Genomic DNA, 27,531 nt, shown 5'->3' with positions numbered 1-27,531 from the left:
TCTCTGCTTTTCCCCTTCTCCCCTTCCCTTCCATAACCCACTAAATAAATATCCAACTTCACTCTGCATGGCGTGCCTATCCGTCTCAGTCTCTCACCCACCACACAGCTTCCTGCCTAAGACCCAGCTGCCTTTATGACCTGTCATGGTCTTGGGACCCACTGTAGCCACTCGGGGACCTGCAGCATTTTATTTAAATCATAACAGATAGAGGTAGAGATATCTGGGAGAGTCCAGAGTGGTCATGACCAGCCTGAGCTCTGCCATGTGGGGAGAGAGGGAAGGGAAAAGGGAGAGAGGAGAATCAGGTACAGCAGCCACGAGGCCAAAGTTGCAAAAGCAGGTGGGTAATGTCTGAATTATATAGGGAAGAGCCTCAGGGGAAGGACAGCCCCAGCCCCTGGGCTAGAGAGTTCAGGGTAGAGGGTGGGGTATACATGCCCTACCCTGTAACAAGTAGGGACTGAGGGATGTTGAGAGAATCTGGTGGTCAGGTCCACTTTGATTTGTTAAATAGGCACTTTAGCCATTTGTCCCAGGGTTTGAGACTTAATAGTATCCACTCAGGTGGAGAGAGACAATGGGTAGTAATCCAGAAATGTTAACAGCACCCCCAGAATGTAACATTCTTATTTTGCAAACTGGAGAATTAAGGGTGTTTCCTGGCTACTTCCCTTGATCTGCGAAGGGGGTGTGTGTTTTCATCTTACCTGGTCCAGGGCTGGTCCTTTGATCCAGGCCTTCTTACTGGATCATTTTCCTGGTTTAAGCTGTGCAGCTCAGTACTTGAGTTTCTGAGCATTTGTTTCCAGTTTGCATGTGCTGTCTTCACGTTTCCAGGCTGGGCTGTGCACATTTTGTGCTTCCCCAGGGCAAGCACACGGGTCCTTGCCAATCGCTGCCTTCTCTTTCCTTTCTTAAACCTTTCTGCCTTACTCCCTTCCCTCCTGCCTCTTCCTCCTCCTGCTGACTGCTCCCTAGCTCATGTGACTTTTAAACTTTTCTGCAGATTCTCACGTTGAGATTGAATTGGAGCTCTTTGTAAATAAGGCTACTGCCACAAAACTCAACTCAGGCAAAGACAAAATCGAAGACATTCTGGTTTTGCACTTGATCCGAGGAAAGGATTACTTTTTGTCTGTGTCTGGGAACTACCTGCCCAGCTGTTTCGGGTCTCCCATTCATTCATTGTGCTACATGAGGGAGCCAATCTTAGACCTACCACTGGAAACCGTTAGCAGGCTGGTGAGTAACAGACTCCAAGAAAGCATCCAGTAGTGGGCAGCTTGGGCCCAACACTGTCTTTCTCTATCAACCTTCCTGGGTGTAAGCTTTTTGTAGCCTCCTAGAGCTTGTTTAGGATCAGTATAACAAGCTACCCCCTCCTCACCAGGCAGCTTTTTTCTGCTGGTCCAGCCGAGGCTCATTTGTGCTAATGTAATCAAACAGGAGCCGTGTTGGCCACCGTGTTAAAGGTAGCCTCTCTTGCCTGCCTCAGTGTTGGTTGCCCTCTGGCTTCTGCACATGGACCCTCAGTGTTCAAGAAGTGAGCTCAAGCTTCTGCAGGTAGAGGCAAGAACAAGAGAAAAGCTAAGGCCTTACATGGCATGGCCGACGAAGCCCACAGAATATCACTTCTGCTTTGCTGTGTGGTTTGGAGCAAGTTGTAAAGCCAGCCCGATTTCAGCATAGAGAGTCTCCACCTCCTCCTGTGCACAGCTGTGGAAGATGGTCACACTTTCTCGTCTTTCTTTTATACCCCTGCACGTGTTAGAGCAGCAAGCGACAGTAACAAAGCTCCATGGGCTGGCACTTCACAGTTTGAGAGGCTGACGTATACGACAAAGATCCCTGATGACTTGTTTGATGAGGGCCCACTTTCCTCAGTGCCCTCATATGTCAGGAGTGGGAGACTCTTGGTTTTCTTACTGCACACCAGTCCCATTTGTGACTACATAGCCCTTATGACCAACCACCCCCAAAGGCCCCGTTTCCAGATACCATCACATTGGTGACTAAGATTCATTATGGTAATCCAGGCGGGATGGAGGAGACACATAGCATAACCACTCAGTGTCCAGCAAGCAGTGCAGTAGGGAAATTTAGCCACAATCCTAACTTCCTAGTGAAAGTTTTCTATTTTAAAAAACTGTCATCTGGGGGACTGAGAGATAGCTCATTTGATAAAGTGTTTGCCATGCAAGCATTAGGACTTGAGTTCAGTTCCCCAGAACCCACACAAAAGGTACATGTCTGCCCAGTGGTAGTGGCACACACCTTTAATCACAGCTCTTGGGTGGCAGAGGCAGGCAGATCTCTGAGTTTGAGGCCAGCCTGGTCTACAGAGCGAGTTCCAAGATAGCCAAGGTTACACAGAGAAACCCAGTCTTGGGAAAAAAAAAAAAAAGGAAAAAAAAGGTGCATGTCTGTGATCCCAGCTCTGGGAGATGGGGACAGGTGCCATGGGAACCCATTGTCTAGGCATTCTTGACAAATGGGAAAGCTCCAGGCTCAGTGAGAGACCCTGTCTCAAAGTAGAAACCAACTAAAGAAGACACTCAGTATTGACCTCTGGTTACCACATGCATATGTACACACACACACACACACACACACACACACACACACACACACACACAAAACGAATAGACAAATACATAATGATGATCTGGCAGGTTATCTTAAAACAAGTTTGCTAAGAACCACAAGGCTCCTATGGTGACCACCCTAGCACAAGGGGACAAATTTGGCACAGATTTGGGTAATTTGTACACTTTTTTTCCCTAGAACTCTTATTTTCAATTAGGAACTCTTGAACTATTCACTTTTTTTTCTTTTTTTTTCATTTTGATTTTTTGAGACAGGGTTTCTCTGTGTCATAGCCCTGAGTGTCTTAGAATTCTCTCTGTAGACCAGGCCAGCCTTGAACTCACAGAGATCTGCCTGCCCCTGCCTCGAGTACTGGAATTAAAGGTGTGCGCCACCACTGCCTGGGTTAACTGTTCTCTCTGTTATTTAATGTAGATGAAAACAAAGCCAGTCAAGGAGAGTCATTTGTCACAGGTCACGTGGTGAGTGGCAGTGGACCTGGAGTTTGAGTTCACAAGTGTGTGCTCTTTTCATGTACCGTCTCTGGCTCTAGCTGTGGGATGCTGGAGGAGCTTTCTTCTGTGGAGTTAGGCATATACTACCCCATTCACTGGAACTGCTTGCCACAGCTCTCCCCATCCTTCAGAGTCGCCGTTTGTCAACCAGTCGTATCGCCTGGCCTCCTTTTTTATTTTTAATTTTTGGCCTCCGGAATGTTTGGTTTAGTGGCATCGAAAAGCTTCCCTTTGCTGTTTGCTGTCCCTGTATCTTGCATTTTCCTGAAGCTCCACCTTGTCATGACTTATTTTTCTTTCTTTGGAGACTTTGATGCCAGTGCAGACTGCGGATGACAGGAGCCAGCTGGAGAACCCCCTGGAAATCCCCAAAGAACTCTGGATGATGGTCGATTACCTGTATAGAAATGCTATCCAGCAGGTAGGCTGGGACTAAGGCAGTCAAACTGCAGCCAGGCTGCCTTTGAGAGACCAAGAGCTTTTGTATGGAAGCTTTTGTCCCGAGGAATCTGTGGAGAATTGTGCTCCCAGGGAGTAGAGTGACTATTTCATACTTGACCCTGATTCCCCATTGGGAAGCAAAACAGACTTCCCAGCTAAGTGTTTCTTCCCCAGGCCTCTTAGTCTCTCCAGAGAAGGACTTCTGAGTGGCCCCTGTGAGGTCATTTTGATGTCTTCTGCAGGAACTCTCACCTGCTTCCGAGAATGGGAGGGGCTATCGTGTTGACTTCAGGCAGAGGACAGATGGAACCCCCAGGCCATGAGTCTGGACTGCTGATTTCTGGAGAGATACAGGCAGGCTTCCTGAGATTAGTGGTCAGTTTGACTGACTTGACCATAGACTTATGAGGTCCAGGCTCCGAAGCCAGGGATGGAAGAGGTCACAGGAGGCGGGTTAAGGAGAGTGTGAGGAATCACAGACTATTAAGAGATATTTTATCCAGCAGCACAGGCCACCAGTCAGGCTGACACTGACAGGCACCCAGACACAGGGCATCACACAGGCTGTGTAGAGGTAGACACAGGGGCAGGCTGCTAAAGACCAAGGTTCTTGCCTCTGATCTCAAAGCTACATTTATAGACATTTTAATATTGTAGCAAAATATATTCATATTCTTTTTCCCTCTCTCCATCCCTCTTCCCTTACTCTTACCTCCTCCCTCTCTTCTCCCCCGTCTTACTCTCCCCTCATTCTCTCTCCCGCCCCTCCCCCCAGTCACTGTCCTACACCTCCAGCGCTGGGGACTACACTTAGGCCTCCTGCATGTTAGGCAGCACCACTGAGCTGCGTTCCCAGCTGTCTATTTTTTGAGTTAGTATTTCACTATGTAGCCCAGGCTAATGGCAAACTCCCTAGTCCTAGACTAGTTTTGAACTCATGATCCTCTTGCTTGAGCCTCCTATATGCTGGGACTGGGGCTCCACCATGCCTGGCTTTTCCTCATTTTTCCCCCGCTCACACTGGTGTTGCAGTATGCCAAATTGTGTTCATTTAATGCTCATAACAACTTTTGGAGGAAACATGCCCTGAAAGGTGAATAACTTACTCCCAAGCTGATGAACATACAATAGTGGCCTTTATTTTTAAAAATTTTTAAATTGAATTTTTAAATATACATGTCTTATGTATATGTATTATACTTATTATCTTGTTGTTCTTATAATTTTGGTCATGCTATTGTTAGAACCCTGGGCCTTAGCTTTCTACCACTGAGCTACACTCCCAGGCCCCAGAATTCACTTTTATGAGCGGTCCATCTTCTCTGTAGATCTTTCAAATGTACCTTGTGAGTAACATATGTAATATTTATTAATAGTTATAGTATGTTGAGTTGCTTTATGAAACAAATGAATCCAAAATACCTTGAGACTAATAGAATGATGTTTACTTCCATATTCTTATTTGCATAAGGTCAGAGGAGTCTTTCTGCCCCTTACCACTGTTTCCTTTTTGTTGTTGTTTGTTTGTTTTGGGTAAGGATCATGTAGCTTTCTGTCTTACACATGGCACGTCTCTCATAACACTGTAGGATACGTGCTCTGTGTGGCTTTTCTCCTACCCTGGGTCTTGTTTTGTGTAGCATGGCCTTCACAGCTTTATAATGCACGCCTAATGACGTATGGTAAAGCCATGCATGGCCTGAAGATGAGTCAGTCACAGCAGCCTAAGTCTCATTGACACTGGGGTGATTCAGAGGTCTCAGTACACGACTGACGTTTGGACTCTGGTGATGTGGGTAAGTCAGAGAATCACTGCCAGTCCTCTGAGAAAATAATTGTTGTGTGGGTTTCTTCCCTCTTGCAGGAAGATCTGTTTCAGCAGCCAGGCCTGAGGCCAGAATTTGAACATATAAGAGACTGCTTGGATACCGGAATGATTGATAACCTCTGTATCCTTCAGAAATTTGTGTGTGCATGTGAGAATATGAGAGCTTTTAAAAGAGAGAGAAGCATATCTCAAAGCCTAGCGTCTGATAGTGTGACCTTGGCTAACAGGCTCTACTTACTCAGAACCTTTTCAGAGAGGACATTACAGCTTCACGCAGGCAGCGTGGCACCTGATAAACAGCATGGTGCCTTTGAGATGTGGGCTGGCATCCTAGCACTGAGTAGAGCCTGACTGAGCAGGCAGCCCTTCTGGCACATGCCTTCTATCCCTGGGCCTTCTGTCCCTGGGCATCACCGTCACCTGTTCCTTAACAGTGGGCCAAAGGTGCCAACAACCATTCCGTAGCTGAAGCCTTGCTGCTTTTCCTAGAGAGCCTGCCAGAGCCTGTCGTCTGTTACAGCGCCTACCATAAATGCCTGGAGTTTTCTGGCAACTGTGTAGCCAGCAAACAGGTGAGGGGAGCACCGAACATTAGCATGGGTAGTAGCTAGCCCTGGGCATGTGAAGCCTGGCACAGCCAAACAGAACAGGCCCTCAATCGCAGTGGCTTGGAAAATTAATATCTTACCTTCTCCTGCAGTGGCTTGGAAGATGAACTTCTTTCTTTCTCATGCCCACTCTTCCTTTCATGTTCCCTTTGCTTTTAATAGCATCGCCCTTAATTCCAGTGACTCAGCCCTGAAACCTGAGTCATTTCTGATTCCTCCCTCTCCTCACCGCCCACGCACCCAGTCCCATTGATCCATCACTTTTCCACTCTCTCCCGTCGTCACTGTTTATGTGGTGCAGGGCTCTGTGTTACTGCGCTCCCTCTCTTCTTCATTCTGCGTGCTCCAATTAGATCGTGAACTTAAAGGTGCCATCCTATTAGACAAAACCATACTTACCTCTTTTTTAAAAAATTTATTTATTTTTTTATGTACATTGGTGTTTTGACATGGGTGTCAAGTTCCCTGGAACTGGAGTTACAGACAGTTGTGAGCTGCCATGTGGTTCCTGGGAATTGGACTCATGTCCTCTGGAAGAGCAGCCAGTGTTCTTAACCACTGAGCCATATTTCCAGTCCCATACTTACCTCTTTGTTCGCTGTTTTTAATGATACTTCTCATTTCTTTCTCTTTCTTTTCTTTTCCTTCCTTTCTTTTTTTTTTTTTTATTTTTGTTTGTTTGGTTTTTTTGAAGCAGGTTCTTTCTGTGTGACTCTGGCCTAGAATTCAGTGTGGCCCAAGCTGACCTCAATTCATTATCCTTCCACCTCAGCTTTCCAAGTGCTGGGATCACAAGTGTGCATCACCACACCCCACTCGGTGATTGCTATAATAATGAACAACAGTTGCCAACAGTACGTGTTCCAGAACCTTTGCTCATATCCATTGAATCTGGGTGTCTTCTGGAGCCTGCCTTTTCCCAGCTCCCTAGCTGATTCTTCTGTGCAGATATGTGGGCTATTCACTGGATTCCAGCCTGAATTACCCTTCCAGGCTTAGTGCCTGTGCAGCCAGTGTATTCCTGCCAACACTGATATCTCCTGTTCTCACTGCTTATTAGTTTGCTTTCTCTTGCCTTCTATGCCCCCCAATACCTAATCCTTACAAGTATAATTTTATCTTATATTCAAGACCCAACTAAAATGTCTTAATTCCCTCAATTTGTCTGAGAACATGGAAGTTCTCAGAATTAGAAGTCTGACCCCTTAAATCATGCAGTATTTGACCTTTGTGTGTGTCTGATACTCATGCCAAGTGGTGCGTGATTAACTCTGTGTGCATTCTTACATTTGTAAGTTATAATCACAGTTCCTGATTAAGCGAAGCTGCAAATCCCACCTCTCTCTTTCAGGTCATTTCCACTCTCCCCACATTCCACAAAAATGTCTTCAACTACTTGATGGCGTTTTTGCAAGAACTGCTGAAAAATTCAGCAAAAAATCATTTGGATGAAAATATTCTAGGTAAGTAGCCAAGTATCTAGGACAAGCATCTTTACAGAGTCACTGAGGAAGGAAGCGGAATTAAAATGTGTTTTCTTTTCTACATTCACCTCCCCTTTTCCTAGCCTTTACTTCCTTTTTCCCCAAAGCTCAGAGGAAAGTATTTGCTTTTGCTTTTTTTTTTTTAACTTTTGTTTGTTTGTTTTGTTTTGTTTTGAGACAGGGTTTCTCTGTGTCTGCCCTGGCAATCTTGGAACTGCTTTGCAGACTAGGTTGGCCTTGACCTCAGAAGAGATCTGACTGCCTCTGCTTCCTGAGGCTTTTTTTCTTTTAACTTTTTAAGAGATAGGGTCAAGTTATGTCTGTTGCCAGAGCTGTCCTCAAACTCACTGTGTACCCCATGCTGGCCTTGGTCCCCTGAATGCTGCAAATGTGCCGCTATGCCCTGTTCTGAATGCAGTTTATATGTAGATTGTTTGAGGCTGGGAGGATGGCTTAGTGGTAGAACGTTTGGCTCACATGTGCAAAGCCCTGGAGCTGCCTGTTTCGGCTGGACTAGCTGGCTGGCCTGTCTGCAGGATCCACCTCTCCACCTGCACACCGCTGGGGTTTCAGGTGTGTGCCAGTGTGCCTGGCTCGGGTGGGTGCTGGGTCTGCACTCAGGTCCTCTCACTCCCTGAACCATCTCCACAGCCCGCTGTATAGCTCAGACTGGGCTGGAGCACACGTACCACCACACCCAACTATGGTTTTTCAAGGAGAAAATACCTGGGCATAGTGCACACCTTTAATCCCAGGACTCAGGTGGTAGAGGCAGGTGGGTCTCCTGAGTTTGAGGCAGCCAGGGTCTGCCTTTAAAAATTTTGCTTTTGGGGGGGCTGGAGAGTTAGCTCAGTGGTTAAGAGCACTGCCTGCTGTTCCAAAGGTCCTGAGTTCAATTCCCAGCAACCACATGGTGGCTCACAACCATCTGTAGTAAGATCTGGTGCTCCCTTATGGCCTGAAGAACAATGTATATCTAATGAATAAATAAATTTTTAAAAAAAAATTTTTGCTTTTGGATAGTCTTCCTCTCTCGTAGTCACCCTAGTAGTCTGGTTGCTAAGTGGTGTTTTCTGTTTCTGTCATGCACAGCTAGTATATTTGGCAGCTTACTGCTCCGAAACCCAGCTCGTCCCCAAAAACTTGACATGACGGAGAAGAAGAAGGCCCAAGAGTTTATTCATCAATTCCTCAGCAGTCCAGTCTGAGCCTGTCTTACCCAAGCAGCCACAATGGTCAACCCCGCCTGTTTCAGCTCAGGAGCTGCCCTAAAGTACTCTGAGGCCAGCTGGAAGCAAGAACGGCAGCTCCCTGTTTCTTGAGCCTACACCTGCTCCTTACCCATGTCATTGGCTAGTACACCCATCTTGACTTGTGAAAACATGGCGGAAATCCACAATTATAGAACTGACATTTAATGTTCACCTTTAGTTATTTAACACAAATAGAGCTCTATTTGTTTATTTTTATTTTTTTTTTAAAGAAAGTTAAGTAACTGTATTTTGCCTTACTCAAACTGCCTCTGGGACATACAGTCAGTGAGTTCCCTGTATCCCTGACTGAGCATCTCATAATTAGGTATTTGGGCTAGCTGAAGTCCTTGAAGAACAAGTTGGACAGCAGGAGTTTGGTTAGATGTTCCTGGATAAACAAATTTTAGCCATTCCAGATGCTCCCACTGTCCAATCTGAGGACCTGTATATACGCAGGGCAACACTGCCCCCTTTCTACTCAGCTCCAAGGCCTCTCAGTGGCTCCTAAAAGCACAGAAGAAAAGGGGACTCTGGTGAAGCAGGTGAGCTTTTGTAGGTCACAGTCCTCCCAGCTGTATATAATGTATCCCTTCTCATATGTGTAATATATTTTAATGATAAATGTATTTTTAACAGTCGTGATTGTCTTTTTCTTTTTTTAAGTTACGTGTGTGTGTGTGTCTGTGTCTGTGTGTGTGTGTGTGTGTGTGTGTCTGTGTGTGGCGGTGGTGGTGATATTTGCATGTGTGAATGCTGGTGCCAAGAGAGGCGAGAGATTCTTGTGAAGCTGGAATTACAGCTGGTTGTGAGCCACCCAATGTGGGTTCTGTGAATCGAACTCAGGTCAAGCGCAGTAGATGGCCTTAACCACTGAGTCTTCTCCCCTCATTCCCCCCTTTCAAAATATGGTAGTTCCTAGCAGATGGGTCTTTGTGGCTTAAGCACAGAAGCAGCTGGCCAGGGGCCAAAGAGACATGCGTGGCAGTCTAGCCTGTGAGAGTCACTATTCGGTATAACCCAAGCAGAGGGAATGGCACAGCAGTTTGGGGCTGAATCCTGATCTAGCCTATAAGGGCATTGCTCCAACCTAAACGTTCCAGAGAAGTCGCTCTTGGGGAAAATAAACAGTAGCTTATGTGAGGGTCTAGTAATTATATTTACTGGACTATAGTAGAAGTATGCGCAAAATCGCTTCTTTGGCTTTGGATACTGCTACCAGGTAGTGGTTTCAAGGGTCTGTAGGCTGAGTGTTAACAGCTGAAGAGGGGATCGGCCAGTAGGTGGCGCTGACCCTCCCGAGCACGAAAACCCTCCCTAGGACGGGAAAGTTGGGACTGCCATCTCTAGCAGGCGTCGGAACGGGAAGCGACTGAAACAGTCCGCTCTGTTTTCGGGTCCTAGGACCTCAGCCAGGCGAACTACGCTGCGTGACAAGAGCGCAGTGGAGGGAGAAGAGGGATGCCGCGGGCTGGCCTACGCGCCTGGAAAGCGGAGGCTCACTGCGCCCTTCCCGCTGCAGCTATGGGCGCAGCCCGGGCTGAGGACACCTCGGGTTCGTGGCTGGTGTCGCGTGGTCTCCAGAACCCGACACCCGCCGCTCCCTACGGTCGGCTTCCCCAGCGGCCCAGGAGCTCCTGACGCCGCTCACCCCGCCCACAGCCCGACGGCTGGAGGCGCGGTCCCAATCCTGGACGGCAGAAGCCAATCAGAAGCAGCAGTGGTCGAAGGAACTCGCCGGCCTCTCCTTCCTCCGGAAAGAGGAAGCGGAAGTGACGCTAGGGACAGGTGGGGGCAATCATGGTGCCGCTGGGGAGGGGAGAAGCTGCCGCTGCCGCCGTTGCCGGGAGCCGCGGAGGTAAAAGCAGAAGCTGGACTGGCTGGGGCTGGGACTCCCCGGGGGGCGCGGGACATGGGCTCCCTGCCGAAGCCGTCCCGGGTAGAGACTTCGTTCCACTCACCAGAGGGACCCCACCCCTCCTCCGTTTCCATGGGGATGGGTATCCAGCCCCCCTTCTCTGTTTCCATGGAGACCCGGACCCTGCCCCTCTTCGCCCAGCTCTTAGCCCCCAGCCTGCCTCGGGGTTTTTCTGTGTAGTCTTGGACTAGGGGTGCTTTTCCCGGTCAGGTTCCTCCTGCCAGTCTCTCAGGGGTGCTCGGTTCACACTCCTCGGCCACACTCGCACCTCCTGGTCTTGTTTGTTACGGAAAGTTGGTCTCTGCGTTGCCGCCGAAGGTGCCGGGGCAGCCCACCGGGAGCTCTCGGTATTCTTATCTCTCGTCTCAGAGACAGAGAAACGTGCCTTTCTAGGGTTGCGTAAGCAAAGGTTCGGGCTGGTTCCTCTCTGATTAGATCCCTTGACCTGTGTCTGGTAACTACCTCGCCTTCTTGTCTCTCTGGCTCGTGAAGGCTCACTTGCTAACCCCAAGCAGGAGAGAAAATGCAGAAGCAGGCTGAAAACCAAGTGATGTGCTGATTATTTTAAATTCTCCTTTTGTGTCTGCCGAACCCACATTTGTAGAACCTGTGTGTTTTCGGGTGCAGGAAGAATCACCATTCCAGACCATGAAAACTTCAAATTTGGTAATTTCCTCAAGAGACTGTGTCTTCGAAAAGAGACGTTATCTGCTCATCTGTCATTCATTTTGTTGCTATTTCCTGCGTGCCTCGTGTCAGTATAGTGTGCGAGGGACAGCCTTTCGGGGCAGAAAGCCTAGTCACGCTGTTACAGGCATACTCTCTGGCCCATGTCATGTTTTAGGATACAAATAATTAAAATGATTTGCATTGGCTATGATTTATTAGGGGTTAACCCCTCCACCCCACGTGTTCTAGCAACGACGGAAGGAGTCTATCTTCTTTCTACTGTTTGACAGGATTGTGTTTTACCTGCCATTTCTCTTTCACTCCTTATGAGACGGGGACTGTGAGTCCCATTGTAGAAAGACAAGGCACCGTTTGGCCAAGCAGTCAGGGGCAAACCAGGATTTGTAGGTGATTGTTTGTGTTCAAAGTGTTGTTTCTGCACCATCAACAACACGAGGCTGTGTACTGCCTCACGGTGTGACTGAGGGGGAGGGTGTTCGGATGGGAGTGCCTCACTTCAGGTTTATAGCTGCTGGTCCTTGAACTGCGTGCAGTTTGCTCTTTTCTCCTCACTAGGTGCATACCCATCTTTAAGGTGTGTGACAGTAAATCACGGTTAGGTCTTCTGAACTGCTAACTTTAAATTTTTGAAAAAGAAAAAAGATATACTACTTTCCCTTAACAGTGACTGATTTGCCAAATCTTAAATATTTCTAAGGAAGTTTTTTGTTTTTTTTTTTTGTTTGTTTGTTTTTTGAGATTCTCACTGTGTATCCCTGGTTTACCTGGAATTCACAGAGATCTGCCTTCCTCTACCTGCCAGGTGCTGGGATTAAAGGCATGCACCACTATGCCTAGGCCTGAATTGCTGTCTTTTTTGTTTGAGACAGGATCTTATTATCTAACTTTGGTTGACCTGGAGCTCACTATCAAGGCCAGACTGACCTTGAACTCCCAGAGGTCTGCCTGCCTCTGCCTCCCTCCCAAAGTCTGGGATTAAAGCATTGGTGTGCTCTTTAAAGCGAGGGAGAATGATCCCTAAGGTGTTTAGGAGGTGGTTGAGTCTTGTGCCTGGCTCTAACTCTGTGTTGTCTGTTGCAGAAAGGCCATTACCGTTCTGTTTCTCACAACTGGGCTGAGCACAACTGAACCATGGGGGAACACAGTCCAGACGACAACATCATCTTCTTTAAGGGAGAGGAAGATGACCTAACCCCAGATGACAAGATGCTCAGGTTTGTGGATGACAGCGGACTGGTGCCGTCCTCATCTGGAACTGTTTATGATAGGACCACTGTTCTCATAGAGCAGGACCCTGGCACTTTGGAGGATGACGACGACGACGGACAGTGCGGAGAACACTTGCCTTTTCTAGTGGAAGGTGAAGAGGGCTTCCTAATAGATCAGGAAGCAATGTCCCAGGGTTATGTGCAACACATTATCTCACCCGATCAGATTCATTTGACTATAAACCCTGGTTCCACGCCCATGCCAAGAAACATCGAAGGTGCGACCCTTACTCTGCAGTCGGAATGTCCAGAAACGAAACGCAAAGAAGTAAGTAAAGCAGCGGATGCGGGCCCAGTGTGGCTGTGGGGCAGCTCCTTGTGCAGCATGCTCGCAGTCTTAACTGGGGCTAAAGGAGCCCCTGAGCTTAGAGCCCCCAGTAGTCTTGCCTGTCAACAACACATCCGCTTCCTGTTTTGTTGTGACTGCTTTCTAGAACTGTTGGATTGTATGGCCACTTTGTATTGAGAAATACCACGCTGTAATATATCAGATTTCCCTCATCACATTATAAATAAAGTAGAAATGTCACCGAAGTGAATGCATGATTACGCTGCGAAAGTCACAGTGTGGTTCCTCTGCTAGCAGAGTGACCAGGTTTGTGTCTGATAGCTAGAACTAGCTGTAAATGCTTTCTTTGGGAGATGCCTGCAGAAATGAGCTTTATTAATTTAGTGACTGTTTAATGGATAGTGACGGGTAGTTTTTATACTTCAGGCCAGAGACCACAAATGAGACCAGGTTAGCGGAAAGTTGCCACATTCGTGTTCAGATAATGTGGATAAAATAATGCCTTTCGGGATATCCTGGAAACTGTAAAGCATTTTTCAAATTGTAGTGCTTGAATTTGAATGAAATCAATGATACGGCTTATGCTATTCAGGAACTAGTGCAAGTTCATTTGAAGAGAGGTCCCTGGCATTACTGTGTTGAGGACTCAATGTCAGGTACTACCGAGCAGAAATAGACCTCGTTTCTTTAGGAAATGTTCTTCCTTTTCTGATTTAGTGAAGGTCTGAAATTACATGCAACTTGGAGAAATGACTTATTCATGTCATTTGGCTTTTCCTTTATAACCTTAGACTCTTTAGTTAGGGGTGGAATGCCTGCCTAACATACTTGAAGGCTTGACCTCTAGTTCTGCAAATAAATAAATAAATAAATATCGTAGAGCTGTAAGTGCTTTTGAGAGACCCAGTAATCTTTGCAGCACCTCAGACGTCTGTTCTATGGTCTGTGCTTGAACCTTCCAGAATGGGAAGAGCACAGGTTCTCGAAGCTCAGTCCAGTCCAGTCCAGTCGGTCCAGTTCGTTTGTTGGTCCGCTCTGATTGCTAGGAAGCTTTTGCTTGTATAGGACCAAGGTCTGTCCTCATGTAGTGCTGCTCCCCGCCTCCAGGGCTGTCTTCCTGAGAACCCTTCTCCCATGGGGCAGCCGGCACATTTTTAAAGGTGCCGCCATGTCCTTTGGTACAAGCTAGCCACCTACACTCAGATATTTTTCTGATGGCATTGTCCCCAGTCTCTCTTCAATCTGGTTGCCTTTAACTGAAGGAATTCCAGTTTTCTGATGTCCTTTTAGAATCCAGAGTTGAGCATGGTCTCCCAAGAGTGAGTCAGCAGTGCCAGTTGTGTGGCTCTTGTCCGGCTCCTCATCTGGACACTGTCCTACGGTCACTGTGTCATCTGTGTTTATTACCTGCATCTCACTGTTGGCTTGTGCTTGGAAACCTCTAGAATAGTGGTTCTCGGCCAGGGGCATTTTTGCCCCCCAGGAGACAGTTGGTTGTCATACTGGGGATGGGCTAACTGGAATCATGTAGGTAGGCGCTGATGATGTTAGATGTTTTATAATGTACAGGCTAGCCTCTGACGACAAGTACTTACCCTAGGTGTCTTCAGGGCTGGGCTGGAAGAGCCCTGTTCTGCATTCTCGTAGGTGCAGCTGTCAGGTTCCGTGCTGGTGAAGGTAGACACTCTGGCAAGCCTCAGGAATTTTCTTGTTGGTCAGCCTATTGTGGGATCTTGTACAGGGGTCCATCTGCCTTCAGCAGACCCAATTACTCATTGCTATGTTGTTGTTGAGATGGCTCCCGTAACCCAAGCTGGCCTCCAGCTTGCTGTGTAGTTAAGGTTGACCTTGAACTTTAGATGTCCTGCCTTCCCTTTCCAATGCTAGGGTGACACAGGCATGTCCCTGGCCTCGCAAACATTTCAAGCAAGGTGCTGTGATTGCAGATGGTTCTCTGCAGCATAGAGGTAGAAATACCTGATGGCAGAAATGTGAGCACTAGGGAAAGAGGTAGCAGTGAAGGGAACCAGTGCTGTATTTGGGAACACAAGGAACTCAGCTGTGTGCGTAGGCTAGCCTTCAGGGTGGTCTTAAATTATGAGAAAAGCAGGATATGAGTGTTTCTGAGAGATGGGGACAATGTGAACAGAGAGAGGCAGAAAACAGAGGCCCCTTCCCCTCTTTAGGGAGTGGCCAGCTATCCCCCTAAAACAAGGGTTCTTTCTTTTGTGTGTGTATGTGTGTGTGTGTTTTTCTTTTTTGAAACAGGCTCTGAAGGGAGGGGGATTCGAGACAGAGTTTCTCTGTGTAGCCCTGGCTATCCTGAAACCCGCTCTGTAGCCCAGACTGGCCTTAAACTCCCAGAGATCCGCCTGCCTCTGCCTTTCAAGTGCTGGGCTTAAAGGCTTGCGCCACTGTGTGCAGCCCAAGCTTTTCTCAAAGTGATCATCATCCTGCCTCCCTAGTGCTGGGATTACAGGCACATTGACCTCCACACATGTGCCTTGGCACATGCCTCCCCCCCCCGACATGCATGTACGCACACACATGCACACAGAATTGGCTTGTGGTATTCAGTTGTAACAACAAAAATGAAACTATTCCTGTTCCTATTTAATTGGCTAAAACAAATCAAATAGCTGTTCCCACCTTGAGATCTACCAAGGAAGAGGGGATGAGACACTTAGTAAACATAGTAAAGCGAACTAAAGTCAGGGGTGCTACAAACCACTTGGGGCTTCTGTGGGGCTACTTGCAGGCTGTGGACCCCTACAGGATGCTTGTGTCTATTCACAGACTTTACACTTCTGTGATACTTTTTGGCTGTCTCTTTTTAGTTTAACTACATGTGGCCAGTGCATTTTTCTGTAAAGGGCTAGATAGTAAATGTTCTTGTCCTTAAGGACTCTGTGGTCTCTGTTACAACCAGTCAACTCTTCGATTGTAACACAAAATCAGTCATAGACAATGTGCAGTGGGCTGAGGTGGAGCTCCGTCTGGATCACATACCACAAAGCCATGGGTTCTATTCCTGGCACTGCAGTAAAGCAGAAAGAAATATGTAAATGAGCATGCTGGTCAGAACTGATTTACTAGTTGTAGTGATTGTGTCAACTGTACTAGAATCCAGGGAGTAGCAGGAGACAGGGATGGAAAGAGCAAAGATCCAAATCTAGGAAGCAGTGATTGCTTGCTGAGGTTGTTTTAGAAGCAGTGGGAGACTTTGGGATTTGGGAGCAGGAGTAATGTGACCAGAGGGTCATTTCAGAGCTAGCTACAGAGGCGCACACCTTTGATCCCAGCACTTGGGAGGCAGAGGCAGGCAGATCTCTGCGAGTTCGAGGCCAGTCTGGGCTACAGAGCGGGTTTCAGGACAGCCAGGGCTGCACAGAGAAACTCTGTGTCGAATCCCCCTCCCCCCAGAGAAAAGAAAGTAAAGATTCATCTAGGTCTGGACATGGTGGAGCACACCTTTAGTGTCAGCACTCAGGAGGCAGAGGCAAGCGGATCTCTTGAGTTCAAGGCCAGCTAGGGCTCCACAGGAAGATCCTTTCTCAAAGCAAAAGATATTTTTTTTTCTCACTGTGTTGAGTTGCTTCTGGTTGATGAGTGGGTAAAGATTTTAGTAGCTGAGAGTCTGTCATGATGGGTAATTCAGTCATGTTCAGGCTGTGTGCTGAAGACAAAGTGTCTAGCTCTGCCTTCTACCCCGTGCCTTGCCACTCTAAATGGTGAGTCTGTTAACAAGAACTGGGGCAGCAGGAAAGTTTGGTGGGGAAACGAGCAAATCTGGTTGGTGTGGACTGAATGCATAGGCCTTGGAATAAGGAGCACAAGTTGAAACCCACTGGAAATGTCTCGGAGATGACACGGATCCTAGGTCCCTTTGGGGTTTCAGTATGAACAAGGAAGAAGGTAGGGACTGGAGAGGCAAGGGGGAACCAGGGAAGAAGCCAGTAGTCGGGAGAGGGTGGAATGTGCTCTTCTGAACTCTGAGTCAGGAAGGCTGACCTCCTGTGTGACCTGGAAGAGGGACCGAGGAGCTGCAGAAAACACTAGTTCTGTCTCTTGGTCAGCTGCTCCTCAAGTTTTGAAAAGGCCTTCAGCTGAGCCTGGGGCACAGAGCCTGCATGAGGTAGAAGCTGGGCTGACAGAACAGGAAGCAGGAAGTGTAAAGTTTTGTTTTGTTTTTAAAGTTTGGTACTTGAAAGAGAAAAATCATTGAGTAGCGGCTCAGGGGCCTTGAAACTTTGAAGTTTAGGAAGTTTGAGCTGAACACAGCACAGGGGAAGCAGAGGCAGATGGATTTCCAGACAGCTAGGGCTACGTAGTGAGACCCTGTTTCTAAATTAATTAGGGCCTCAAAAGTCTTGACATAGTTCGGGATCCAGCTTTAGGCCCCCGTCAGGTAATGATTACTCTCTAAGGGCTCAGGAGCAAACGTTTGAGAAGTGTGAGGTAAAACCAAACTCCTTCAGAACCTACCGGGCAGGACCTTTGGCTTGCTAATAGCTAACAAAGAAAATCAGAATCTTCTGAATGCTATAAGCTTATGCTATAAACCATTTTTCAAGGATTAGTAGGGCACATTTTGGTAAATGCTGACCTAGGCAGAAGAGAAGATGGGGGAGAGGAGGAGGGGAGAAGGGAGGGAGGAGGAGGGGAGGGGAGGGAGGGGCTATGCAATCTGGTGTTAGCTGTCACTTTCCTGCTTGTGCTCCTTAGCAATTAGTTGCTTCTGTTTGCAAGCCTGACTTGTCCCGTTGGTTTCTTCAGGCCATTTAACCGTGAACAGGACAGGATCAAGGATGCTATGACCTCCTTGTCCAGTGCACTATGGGTTTATCTCATTGTAGGGTTCTCCTTCCTATGCATAGTTTGTCCCTCCTATATATAGGCTCTATGTTGAAGATTCTGTAAGCTAGACTTTTTTTTTTATTAGGTTTTAGGTGCAGCCCAGGCTGGCCTCAAGAGTCGCAGCCGTCTTTTGAGGACCGAGATTAGAAACGGGAGCCATAGCCCTGGTCTCTCGAGGCCAGACATTCAGGAGGCTTGTCCTCCAGAAGCACACTCTTACCTCAGTCGCTGATTGACAGGGATTTTTTTTTTTTTCGAGACAGGGATTGACAGGGATTTTATTTTGGCTTCCAAATCCACTTAGAGGCCTGTGTTTACGGATGGTACCCACTGCATGCTCTGTGACCACCCTTGCTGTGACCACCCTTGACCCGGAACCTGTTTTAAGCATTGCTTTTTTTTTTCCTGTATGGCATTCACAGGTTCTGCTCTTGAGAAATGGAATCCTTTGATAACTACTCGGTCTTCTTGGCTTCCTAAGCTGCTTAGTTTCTGAGTCAGATGTTAGCCTGATTTTCCTGTTTCCTCCCGATTGTACCTTTGTTTCCTTCAGTGTGCAGTTGGCTTACTGGTTGCTTTATTAGAATTATTTTCTTCATCATGCCTGTCTTACGCAAAAAACAAGCCAACCAGAACCTTGCCACGCACGCGATCTCACCTTGCCACACTTTAATTGGCATTTCAGGTTCTCATCCTGGTTACTGCTTTCTCCCTGTGGATTGGTGGCCTTGAGAGCTCTGTCAAAACACCATCCCTCAGCATCCTTATACTCAAAGGCTTTCCCCTCCAGGGTGCTGAACAGCTGTTCCTCTGGTGGGTTTGTGTGGCCCATGGTTCCCCAAACTTTATTGCATCTATTCTTCCAGAGAACCTGCCAGGGAATGCTTACCTCCTCTGGTGGCACCACAATAATGCATCCTACCAGCCTGCCCACTGTTCTGCTAAATAGTTGGCAGATATGAAGAAACCCGGGGCCTAAAAGCCAAAGATATTGTTCATGATGCCCTGCATATTCCAGAGCATTGATGGCGAAGAGTGGCCTTTCTGGCACGAAGCAGGTGCAGTGTTCTCTGAGTTCTGCTCCTAGTGTGCTGCGCAGTAATTGGATTATTCTCAGTGGCATTCTAAAAGGAGGGGAGGAGTTCTTTCTCTTTCTATTCCTCCTCCTCTTTTTCTTTCAGATTTTAAAAAAATTCTTTTTCACTTTTTTGAGACAGGCTCTCTGTGTAGTCTTAGCTGTCCTGGAGCTTGCTCTGTACCCCAGGTTGGCCTCAAACTCACAGAGATCCTCCTGCCTCTGTCTCCCAGTGCTATGATTAAAGGCATGTGCCACCACACCTGGCTGAGTATTGAGCCTGACAGATTTTAAGAATAAAGGGGTTAGAAGTGGGTCGGCTTGTGCCTATAGTGCCAGCAGCTCGGGAGGCTAAAACAGAAGCTTGCCGTGAGCCTGAGGCCACATGGTCCCTCCCAGGCCAGCCCGGGTTCCAGTGAGAAATCCCGTCTCCAGAAGACAAAAGAAAGAAACCAGAAGTAAGGGGCTTTGACTCCAGTGTTGAGATCCTTCCTACAGTTTGTCCTCTATTTTAGGAAGACAGATTCTAGTCTTGTTCCTCAGCGGGAATCCTCAGTGCGCAGAGCCGTGCGCTCAGACACACCGGGGTGTTTAGCCACCCACCTTCCACTCTGCACACCGCCATTGCATTTCTTCACAGATCACTGTGCAGCTCCCACGGGATTGCCATTCAGAGCGGGGACAGATGAGCCTGTCACTGCTCTCAAGTGTAGTGGTAAAGTTCCGCTCCTGCCCCTCCAGTGTCTGACTTAGTGTCCTTTGGTCAGATGTCACTTCTAAGAACCCTCTGGCGCTTGGAGAACATCAGGGCAAGCTGGTGGTTCTGAGCAGCTCTGCTGGAGGCCAGGGCAGAGCACTTTCCCTGTGTTGCCAGGTGAAGCCGATTAGACAGCGTGTCTCCTCCATGATGGCATGTGGGCATGTGTGGTACTTGTGCCTGCCTCATTGCTGAGGTCCTCTGGCCTGGCAGAGGGACCGGCCTGGTTTTATGCACACACTGGTTTTTAAAGTTGGTACTGTAGGAGCTCTGGGTCTTGAGTTGATATTTCTTTGGACTGCATTAGGTTCTGCTGACATTTTGTTCTTTTAAGAGTGGGAGAAAGTACTTGAATTTTAGTGTTCTCCCCTTATTTAAATACAGCTTATTCCAAAAACTGTCTCTTCTTCGAAAGATGATTTTAACCTTGGTCTCATCTTTTTGTTCTAGTGTATACTAACTATGCGGCCCTGGCAAGCTGCTCTCGGTCCTCTTTTGTAAAATGGAAATAAAAATACCCCACTGCGTTGTGTGCAGATCCAGTCAGATTTATGTAATGGATGGTGTCCATCAGCGTGTGTCTCAGATACTGAACACCGTGTGTGATGGGCGGTGTCCATCAGCGTATGTCTCAGATACTGAACACCGTGTGTGATGGGCGGTGTCCATTAGTGTGTGTCTCAGATGCTGAACACCGTGTGTGATGTGCGGTGTCCCTCAGCGTGTGTCTCAGATACTGAGCCCTGTGGCTGGCGCATCACTTGCTCAGTCACATGTTTTCTTGCTGCCCCTTCCTCACAGGCCGCTGTTCCCAAAGGTTCAGAGGTCATCGCTAGCTTTAGAAAGGTTAAAATGTCAAGACTTCTTTGTTAGGAAGTGGTTTGGAAAACAAGGTCTCCTTGAGCCAGACTATAAATTGAGGTTAGATGCAGAGTGTTAGTGCATGCTGGGGAGGCTGAGGCAGGTGGCTCTATAAATTTCAAGGCCAGTCTGGTCTACCTAGTTGAAGGCCAGTTTGAGATTCAAGGTCTTAAAAAGGTGGGGAAATGTGGGTTGGAGAGATGGCTCGGCAATTAAGAGCACTAGCTGCTCTTCAGAGGACCCACGTGGCAGCTCACGACTATCTGTAACTCCAGTTCCAGGGGATGTGACACCCTCACACCAATGTAAATTAAATAAACTTTTTAAAAAGTTGGGGAAATGTGATTGGGTTCCAAGAGATCCCACAGAAGTCTTGGTCCCAACCTCCTTAGCCAAACTTTCCTTGATGTCACTGTAACTGGGACTGGTGGTTGTGTATTGCTGGTTTTGTTTGGTTTTGTTTTGAAGGGTCTGGGTAATTGAGCCTAGGGCCAGGTGATGCTAGGCCAGGCCTCTACCACTGAGCTTTATCTCTGTCATCTTGTTTTTGAACTTATTAATATGTCTGAATAGTTTGCCTGCCTGTATGTCTGTGCCTGGCACCTGTGGAGGCAGGAGACACCTGATTCCTGCAGCAGGTACAGCCTGTTGAAAACCACTGTGTAGGTGCTGGGAATTGAACCTGGGGCCTCTGGAAGAGCAGTCAGTCCTCCTAACCAATAAGCCATCTTTCTAGCTCCTCTTTAAAACAAAACCAAACCTTTTTATTTTGAAATAGGTTCTCCCCAAGTTGTTCAGGGTGGCTTTGAACTCACTCTGTAGTGTAGGGAGCATTGTCCTGGAATTCCCTTTCCATATCTTCCTGAGTAGCTGAGATCATAGGCCTGAGCCATCAGACTACACTTTTTTTTAAAAAACATTTATTTATTTATTATGTATACAGTGTTCTGTTTGTCTGTATGCTTGCTGGCCAGAAGAGGGCACCAGATTTCATTACAGATGGCTGTGAGCCACCATGTGGTTGCTGGGAATTGAACTCAGGACCTCTGGAAGAGCAGTCAGTGCTCTCAACCTCTGAGCCATCTCTCCAGCCCCAGACTACACTTTTAAGTGTATTACAAAAAGAAGACATTTGTGGTCCCCAAGCAGAGGTTGGTGAACACCAGTCCTTGCCACAGGTAATCCTTTGCCCTCATTCTTGGTGTTTTGTAATTTCCCTGGTACCAGGCCACTGAAAGTTACTTCCATGGTGAACATATGGGACACTAATATCCTATAGCTAAAAGTGAGATTTTAATATAATTTTGTATTTTACCTTTTTAACAATCATAAAATAGACACTGTTAGCCCCCATTTTACAGATGAGGAAAATTAAAGCATAGGAACATCTAGCTGCTAAAATCCCATGCCAGGAGGCAGAGGCAGGAGGAGTCTAAGGGTTCTCTGGCTGTAGAATAATCTGAGAGCTCCAGATTCAGAGAGAGACCCTGTTTCAGAGAATAATGTGGGTGCCTGGTGTGGTGGGCCATGCCTTTAGTCCTAGCACTTGGGAGGCAGAAATAAGGTAGAGCCAGAAAGAAGACAATATCCAGTGTCAGCCTCTGCCTTCTGCATGCTCACACACAGGTGCACACACACATACCCTATGAGCATATGCCTGCAAATAGGAACATCCAGTTCTCAAGTGGAGAAATTGAGACCGGAACTGAGGATTGTCCGGATGCCAAAGTCAGTGCTTTTATGATAACGTACCAGTTTACAAAGGTCGTAGTCATGACACAGGCCTGTTGACTGCTAACAGGACTGAGAAATGAAAGGGCAAGTGTGTGTCCTTAGTTCTGAATGTATAGAGGGATGAGGTGTGCACACAGTGCTGGAGAGCGGTGGATTCAGCTCTGCCGGGCATTGAAGAAGTGGGACCAGTTCAGAGCACTTAGATTTGTGACTCAAGAGTTTTGATTGTCCATTTGCAACAGAGTATGTATGCTAGTACAGTTTTGGTATTGAGGAAAGGGACAGGAAGTCACTAGTGATGGGGAAGAAAGGGCAGAGTTCAGTTCTTCCCCCCTAGGGTTTTTTGTTGTTGTTGTTTGGTTTTCATTTTTTGAGACAATCTATGTATAGCCGTTACTGCCCTGGAACTTGCTATCTAGACCAGTCTGGCTTCAAAATTGGGGCAATCCTCCTGCCTCTGCCTTCTGAGTGCTGGGATTAAGGACTGGGATGAAACCAGCACACACAGTTTGGAAAGTGAGTTCTATGGCGGCGACCACCAGCCAATCATTTATTTATGATTATCCGCTGGGCTCAGAACCAGGGACTCCCACTCTTTCCTGCGGTGTGTAGAGTTGACTTCTCTCCATCTCCCTCTCCTTCCAGAAGAAGCTCAGGCATTTGTTTGTTTCTCTAACTTTAAGAATTTGTCTCCTGAAGTTCCACTACTTCCTTTTCTGCTCAAGCTTATCTCCTGCACCTGTTCTCCGTTACTGCCGCCTGAGTGCTGTGGTCACCATTCAGAACATTCTGGAAACCTTCTGGACGTTCACAGCGTCACACTCCATGCTCGCTCTTTAGCGGAGTCCCCTCCACTGTCACATGCCACGTGGGAAAATTAAAGTCAGGCTTAGACATCTTAAGGTTTCTTGAAAAACAAGTTTTCTACATGTCCAGTGGAGTCTCCAGTGACTTCATGTTCCTATTACAGATACTGCCACATTTTGACAGGCAGGCTATGTATGTGTGACCCTTCACTGAAGTTTTTGGGTTCATCTGGTATCTCTCTACTCGGTAGCCCAAGTCTTGAGCCCTATTTCTGAATATTGCCCTAGTATCCATTCTAGTACAGCTTCTTAGACAGTGTTCTTGCCCGTTCTGTCTAATTCTCCTTTCTGTTTTGAACTTCTTGAGAGCAAGGAGAGTTGTTGTTCTTGGCACTGAGCACAGTATAATTCTAGAACACAATTCTTCAAATCCATAAATGCTAAATTTTAGTCTTATTTAAAGGTACGTGATGTTGTAATATCTTTGTGGCATGACACACTACATTTTTTTCAGCTTCCTGTTCTGATCCTGTTTGAGGCAGTTTAGGTTTCCCTTTCTTGTGAAATTTGTTGCTATTTTAAAATAATTCTGAAAGATACTCGACAATTATTTCCACTTACCGTCTCCAGATAAAATGAGTCGATCGTTTCTTCAGTTTATTGTTGGGAGAGAAGGCACCTAGTACTCGACACCACTTTTTTTTTTTTTTGGTTTTTCGAGACAGGGTTTCTCTGTGGCTTTGGAGCCTGTCCTGGAACTAGCTCTGTAGACCAGGCTGGTCTCGAACTCACAGAGATCCACCTGTCTCTGCCTCCCGAGTGCTGGGATTAAAGGCGTGCGCCACCACCGCCCGGCTCGACACCACTTTTATTTCACTTTTTATCCCCCCCTTGAGACAGGGTTTCTCTGCATAACAACCCTTGTTGCTCTGTTTGTAGACCAGGCTGGCCTCAACTCACAGAGATCCGCCTGCCTCTGCGTCCCCAGTGCTGGGTTTAAAGGCGTGCTCACCCACTGGCTGGGATAGGATCTTTATTACGTCTGTGTAGCCCAGCCTGACTTCAGTCCCGAATGCCTCCATAACCGACTTCTGTCCTACCTTTCCGTCCCTTTCCTGGTCTCAGTGCCTCCCCACATTTCTGTTCTCGTGGCCAAGAGGCTTTTATGTGGGTTCTAATCATTAAGTCTTGCTGGGTCTGTTTCATTTATTCAAAATATAAATGGAGTGAGTACCACTTCTGCACAAGTCTGGTCTCTGAAGTTGTTGTTAGTGAGCATAGCTCTAGTCCCTGCTCTCCTGCAGATTACAGTGGAGATGAGAAGCAGCCGTTCATGCATTTAATTCAGTAAATACTAATTGAGTGCCTGTTTTCCGGGTCCTGCTTGCCTAGCAACTAAAGGGAATAATGGAAATTGTTTAATTATATAATTGTTTACTCCTAATCTTGAACTTTAAGGAAAAGGTGGTATCTCTCCACTGGGGGTTATTTCCGGAAGCACTACTTCTTCTCAAGCACATATGGATACTTCTTCTTCTTGTAGAAAAGGGATGCACGCCTTTAATCCCAGCCCTCGGGACACAGAGGCAGGCAGATCTCTGTGAGTTCGAGACCAGCCTGGTCTACAAGAGCTAGTTCCAGGACAGGCTCCAAAACCACAGAGAAACCCTGTCTCGAAAAAAACCAAAAAAAAAAAAAAAAAAAAAAAAAAAAAAAAAAAAAAAAAAAAAAAAAAAAGGGATCGCATTGCCTGCAGGCAGCCCATGTACAGTCTCCTGTCTGTTTAAATAGTTAAAGCATTTATCTGTGTGCAGGCGCATGTGGAGGTCCGAGGACAACTTTGGGGAGTTTGTTCTCCATCCACCTTCACTTGTGTCCCAAGGACTGGTCTTGACAGCAAGCACCTCGCCGCTGGCGGCCTCTCCTGTGTACTTTAGCTTATGGATGACACACTTTATACAGTGTAAGTGTTTAGGGAATCATGGTGGTTCTGTATATGTTCAGCACAAGTACTTTTTTTTCTGAGCATTTTCAGTTCATAATTGAACTGAATCTATGACTGCACATCCCTCAGATTCCAAGGGTGGTGACCCCAGAAGCTGTGAGAGGCTAGAGTAATTGTGCCGTCACACTCAGAACCGGGGCGAACGCCAGTCAGGGAGACACCTTGAGGAAGAACCATCCAATAGTGGAGTGAGTTGGCCAAGTACAAGAATTCAGATGGAACAGGGCAGGGAGAGAGAGGGCTTGCTCACTGCAGTCACTTATAAAGTTGTTGGCTGCTATGGCAACTCAGGGATGAGATTCTGTTCTGATCTCTCACTCAGTGATGGACTTGGACCTTATGATGGCGACTGTGCAGTGCTTCCCCTTCAGCGTTAGTTTTGAAGTTTCCATTTGTAAAGTTAGCACGCGTACATGAGAAGACAGTTACCCATGTAGATGAAGTGTCGGATGAGTGGTGAACTCACAGAATACTGGCCTTTAGAGAAGGGCACTGTTGGGATGAGTGTAGAGGATTGTGGAGGACCTTGGAGGGAGTGAGACTTGAATTAAAGGAAGAGAGAGGCTCGGGAGAGCAAAGAACGGAACTAGACATTTCCAGTAAAGGGAGAAAAAGGCACAGGAAAGGGGCAGGAACTGGAGCCACTGAGGCTGAGCGTGCTGTGCCTGTGGGCCTCGGCTGGCCCTCCTGCTTGCCTGGGCATTGGGGCTTTCCAGTGAGGGGCCTCACGGAGCACCAAGGTGCACGTCTGAGTGACTAGTTCAGGGGATACAGAGCACAGCCTGTGTGGCAGTGGCGGGGGGGGGGATTATCCATGAATACGTGAGTGAGCACTTGTGTGCGGCCCTCTTAGAAGTTGGAGAGAAGAAAGCGGGGGGGGGGGGGCATCAGTGCCCCTCCCTTCCCTATCTAGTAAACTAGCTGACAGGCCAGACCCCTTCTAAACCTTCTTATTTGTTTTGTGTAGCTCTAGAGTATTGGTTCTCAACATATGGGTCGAAAACCCCTTCAAAGGGGTCGCATAAGACCATTGGAAAACACAGATATTTATGTTATGATCATAATAGCAAAATTACAGTTATGAAGTAGCAATAAAAATAGTTTTATGGTTGGGGATCACTGAACATGAGGAAATGTGTTAAAGGGTCGCAGCGTTAGGAAGGCTGAGATCACTGATCTAGAGCTAAGTAAGAATGCTGGGTTTTTTTGCTTTGTTTTGTTTTTTAGTTTTTATGTGCATGTGGAGGGCAGAGACTTGAGAGTCTGTGAGTGTTAGAACTAAGCTCAGGTTCTCTGCGGGAGCAGTGTGTACTCTCAAGCGCGGAGCAGCTCCTCACAGCGGTTCTCATTTGTTTCCTGTGTGTGGATTGAGCCCAGAACCTCAGGTGTGGGAGACAAACACTGACTGAGCCACAATTGTGGCCTCGTTTTTTGTTTGTTTATTTATTTATTTTTTCTTTCTTTTTTTTTTTTTCTTAATAAAGCTCTCAAGTAGCCCAGACTGGCCTCAGGTTTTCTGTATAGCTAAGAGTGACTAAATGACCTCGAATTTATTATTTTATATTTGAGGCAGAATTTCACTGTATATCCCTGACTATCCTGGAACTCTCTATGTAAATAAATGTAAACCAGACCGATTACCAGACTTAGAGAAACTGAACTGCCTCTGCCTCCCAAGCCCTGAGATCAAGGCTCAAGGCCACCACCCCTGGCCAACCTTGAATTTTTGATCCAGGCATTTAAGATTACTGGCACACCCTGTTCTTATCCTTTTGGGAATTGAAACCAGGGCTTCGTGCCTGCTGGGAAAACCCTACCCACTGAGCTGTGTGTTCCCTATTCCAGTTCTTAGGCTTTTAATTGATCTTTTTCAAATCAAAATATTTCATAATGCATGAAAATAAGGTGAAATTTAAACTTGAGTGTCCATAAATGTTTTTGGAAAATGGCAGTGTTCAGTTATTTGTCTGTGGCTACTTTGAACGTGCAGGGCAAGGGTTGTGTAGTAACAGAGACCTTAAAGTCCAAAATATGTTCTCTTTGACACTTGACAGAAAACTGTCCATCCTTGACTTACACCCATCCGTGGCTCAACCAATCTCCTTTTCTGAAACAGAATGGCTGCTGTCTCCTCTCTGAGCTCGGTTCTTCTACCCAGGCTTTATTTTGTAATCTTTGTGCCAAGATCCAACCAGGGTTCCCACCATGTCTTCCGTCTTTTTTTCTAAACTAGTACAGGACTCTGTGTAGTCCTAGCTGTCCCAGAACTTGCTTTGTAGACTGTTCAAGACTGGCCTGCCTTTGCTTCTCAAATGCTGGGATTAAAGTTTTGTGTACTGTAGATAGCTCCCACCATGTTTTAAGTAAACACTCTATCACTAAACTGCCCCCCCCCCAATTCGATGGGGCTTTTCAATACTGTCTGTCTCTTCCGGGTGCTCCTTTTTAATACTGTCTGTCTCTCCCGGGTGCTCCTTTTCAATACTGTCTCTCTCTTCCGTGTGCTCCTTTTCAATACTGTCTCTCTCTTCCGTGTGCTCCTTTTAAATACTGTCT

The 27,531-nt window shown here is 47.0% G+C and overlaps 2 protein-coding genes across 5 annotated transcripts in view; both read left to right on the top strand.

The window, feature by feature from the left end:
• The window catches only part of Inpp5b (inositol polyphosphate-5-phosphatase B), a 69,833-nt gene extending 60,478 nt beyond the window's left edge, over positions 1-9,355 (top strand). For all 3 annotated transcript variants that reach the window (XM_026781935.1, XM_026781934.1, XM_026781936.1), the window contains 6 exons: positions 1,010-1,245; positions 3,412-3,525; positions 5,410-5,494; positions 5,818-5,945; positions 7,333-7,444; positions 8,558-9,355. In XM_026781935.1, the coding sequence (XP_026637736.1) occupies positions 1,010-1,245; positions 3,412-3,525; positions 5,410-5,494; positions 5,818-5,945; positions 7,333-7,444; positions 8,558-8,673 (791 nt within the window). In that variant the 3' untranslated portion in view covers positions 8,674-9,355. The remainder of the gene's footprint in view (positions 1-1,009; positions 1,246-3,411; positions 3,526-5,409; positions 5,495-5,817; positions 5,946-7,332; positions 7,445-8,557) is intronic.
• A 656-nt stretch (positions 9,356-10,011) lies between these two features.
• Positions 10,012-27,531, top strand: part of Mtf1 (metal regulatory transcription factor 1) — a 43,308-nt gene continuing 25,788 nt past the window's right edge. Inside the window, exons 1-2 of one of the 2 annotated variants that reach the window (XM_026781990.1) lie at positions 10,012-10,573; positions 12,404-12,859. In XM_026781990.1, the coding sequence (XP_026637791.1) occupies positions 12,455-12,859 (405 nt within the window). In that variant the 5' untranslated portion in view covers positions 10,012-10,573; positions 12,404-12,454. The remainder of the gene's footprint in view (positions 10,574-12,403; positions 12,860-27,531) is intronic. The other variant, XM_005353272.3, reaches the window with a different exon arrangement.

Source organism: Microtus ochrogaster, chromosome 10 (assembly GCF_000317375.1).
Source record: "Microtus ochrogaster isolate Prairie Vole_2 chromosome 10, MicOch1.0, whole genome shotgun sequence".
Classification (NCBI taxonomy): domain Eukaryota; kingdom Metazoa; phylum Chordata; class Mammalia; order Rodentia; family Cricetidae; genus Microtus; species Microtus ochrogaster.
This window is presented reverse-complemented; position numbering and strand designations above follow the sequence as displayed.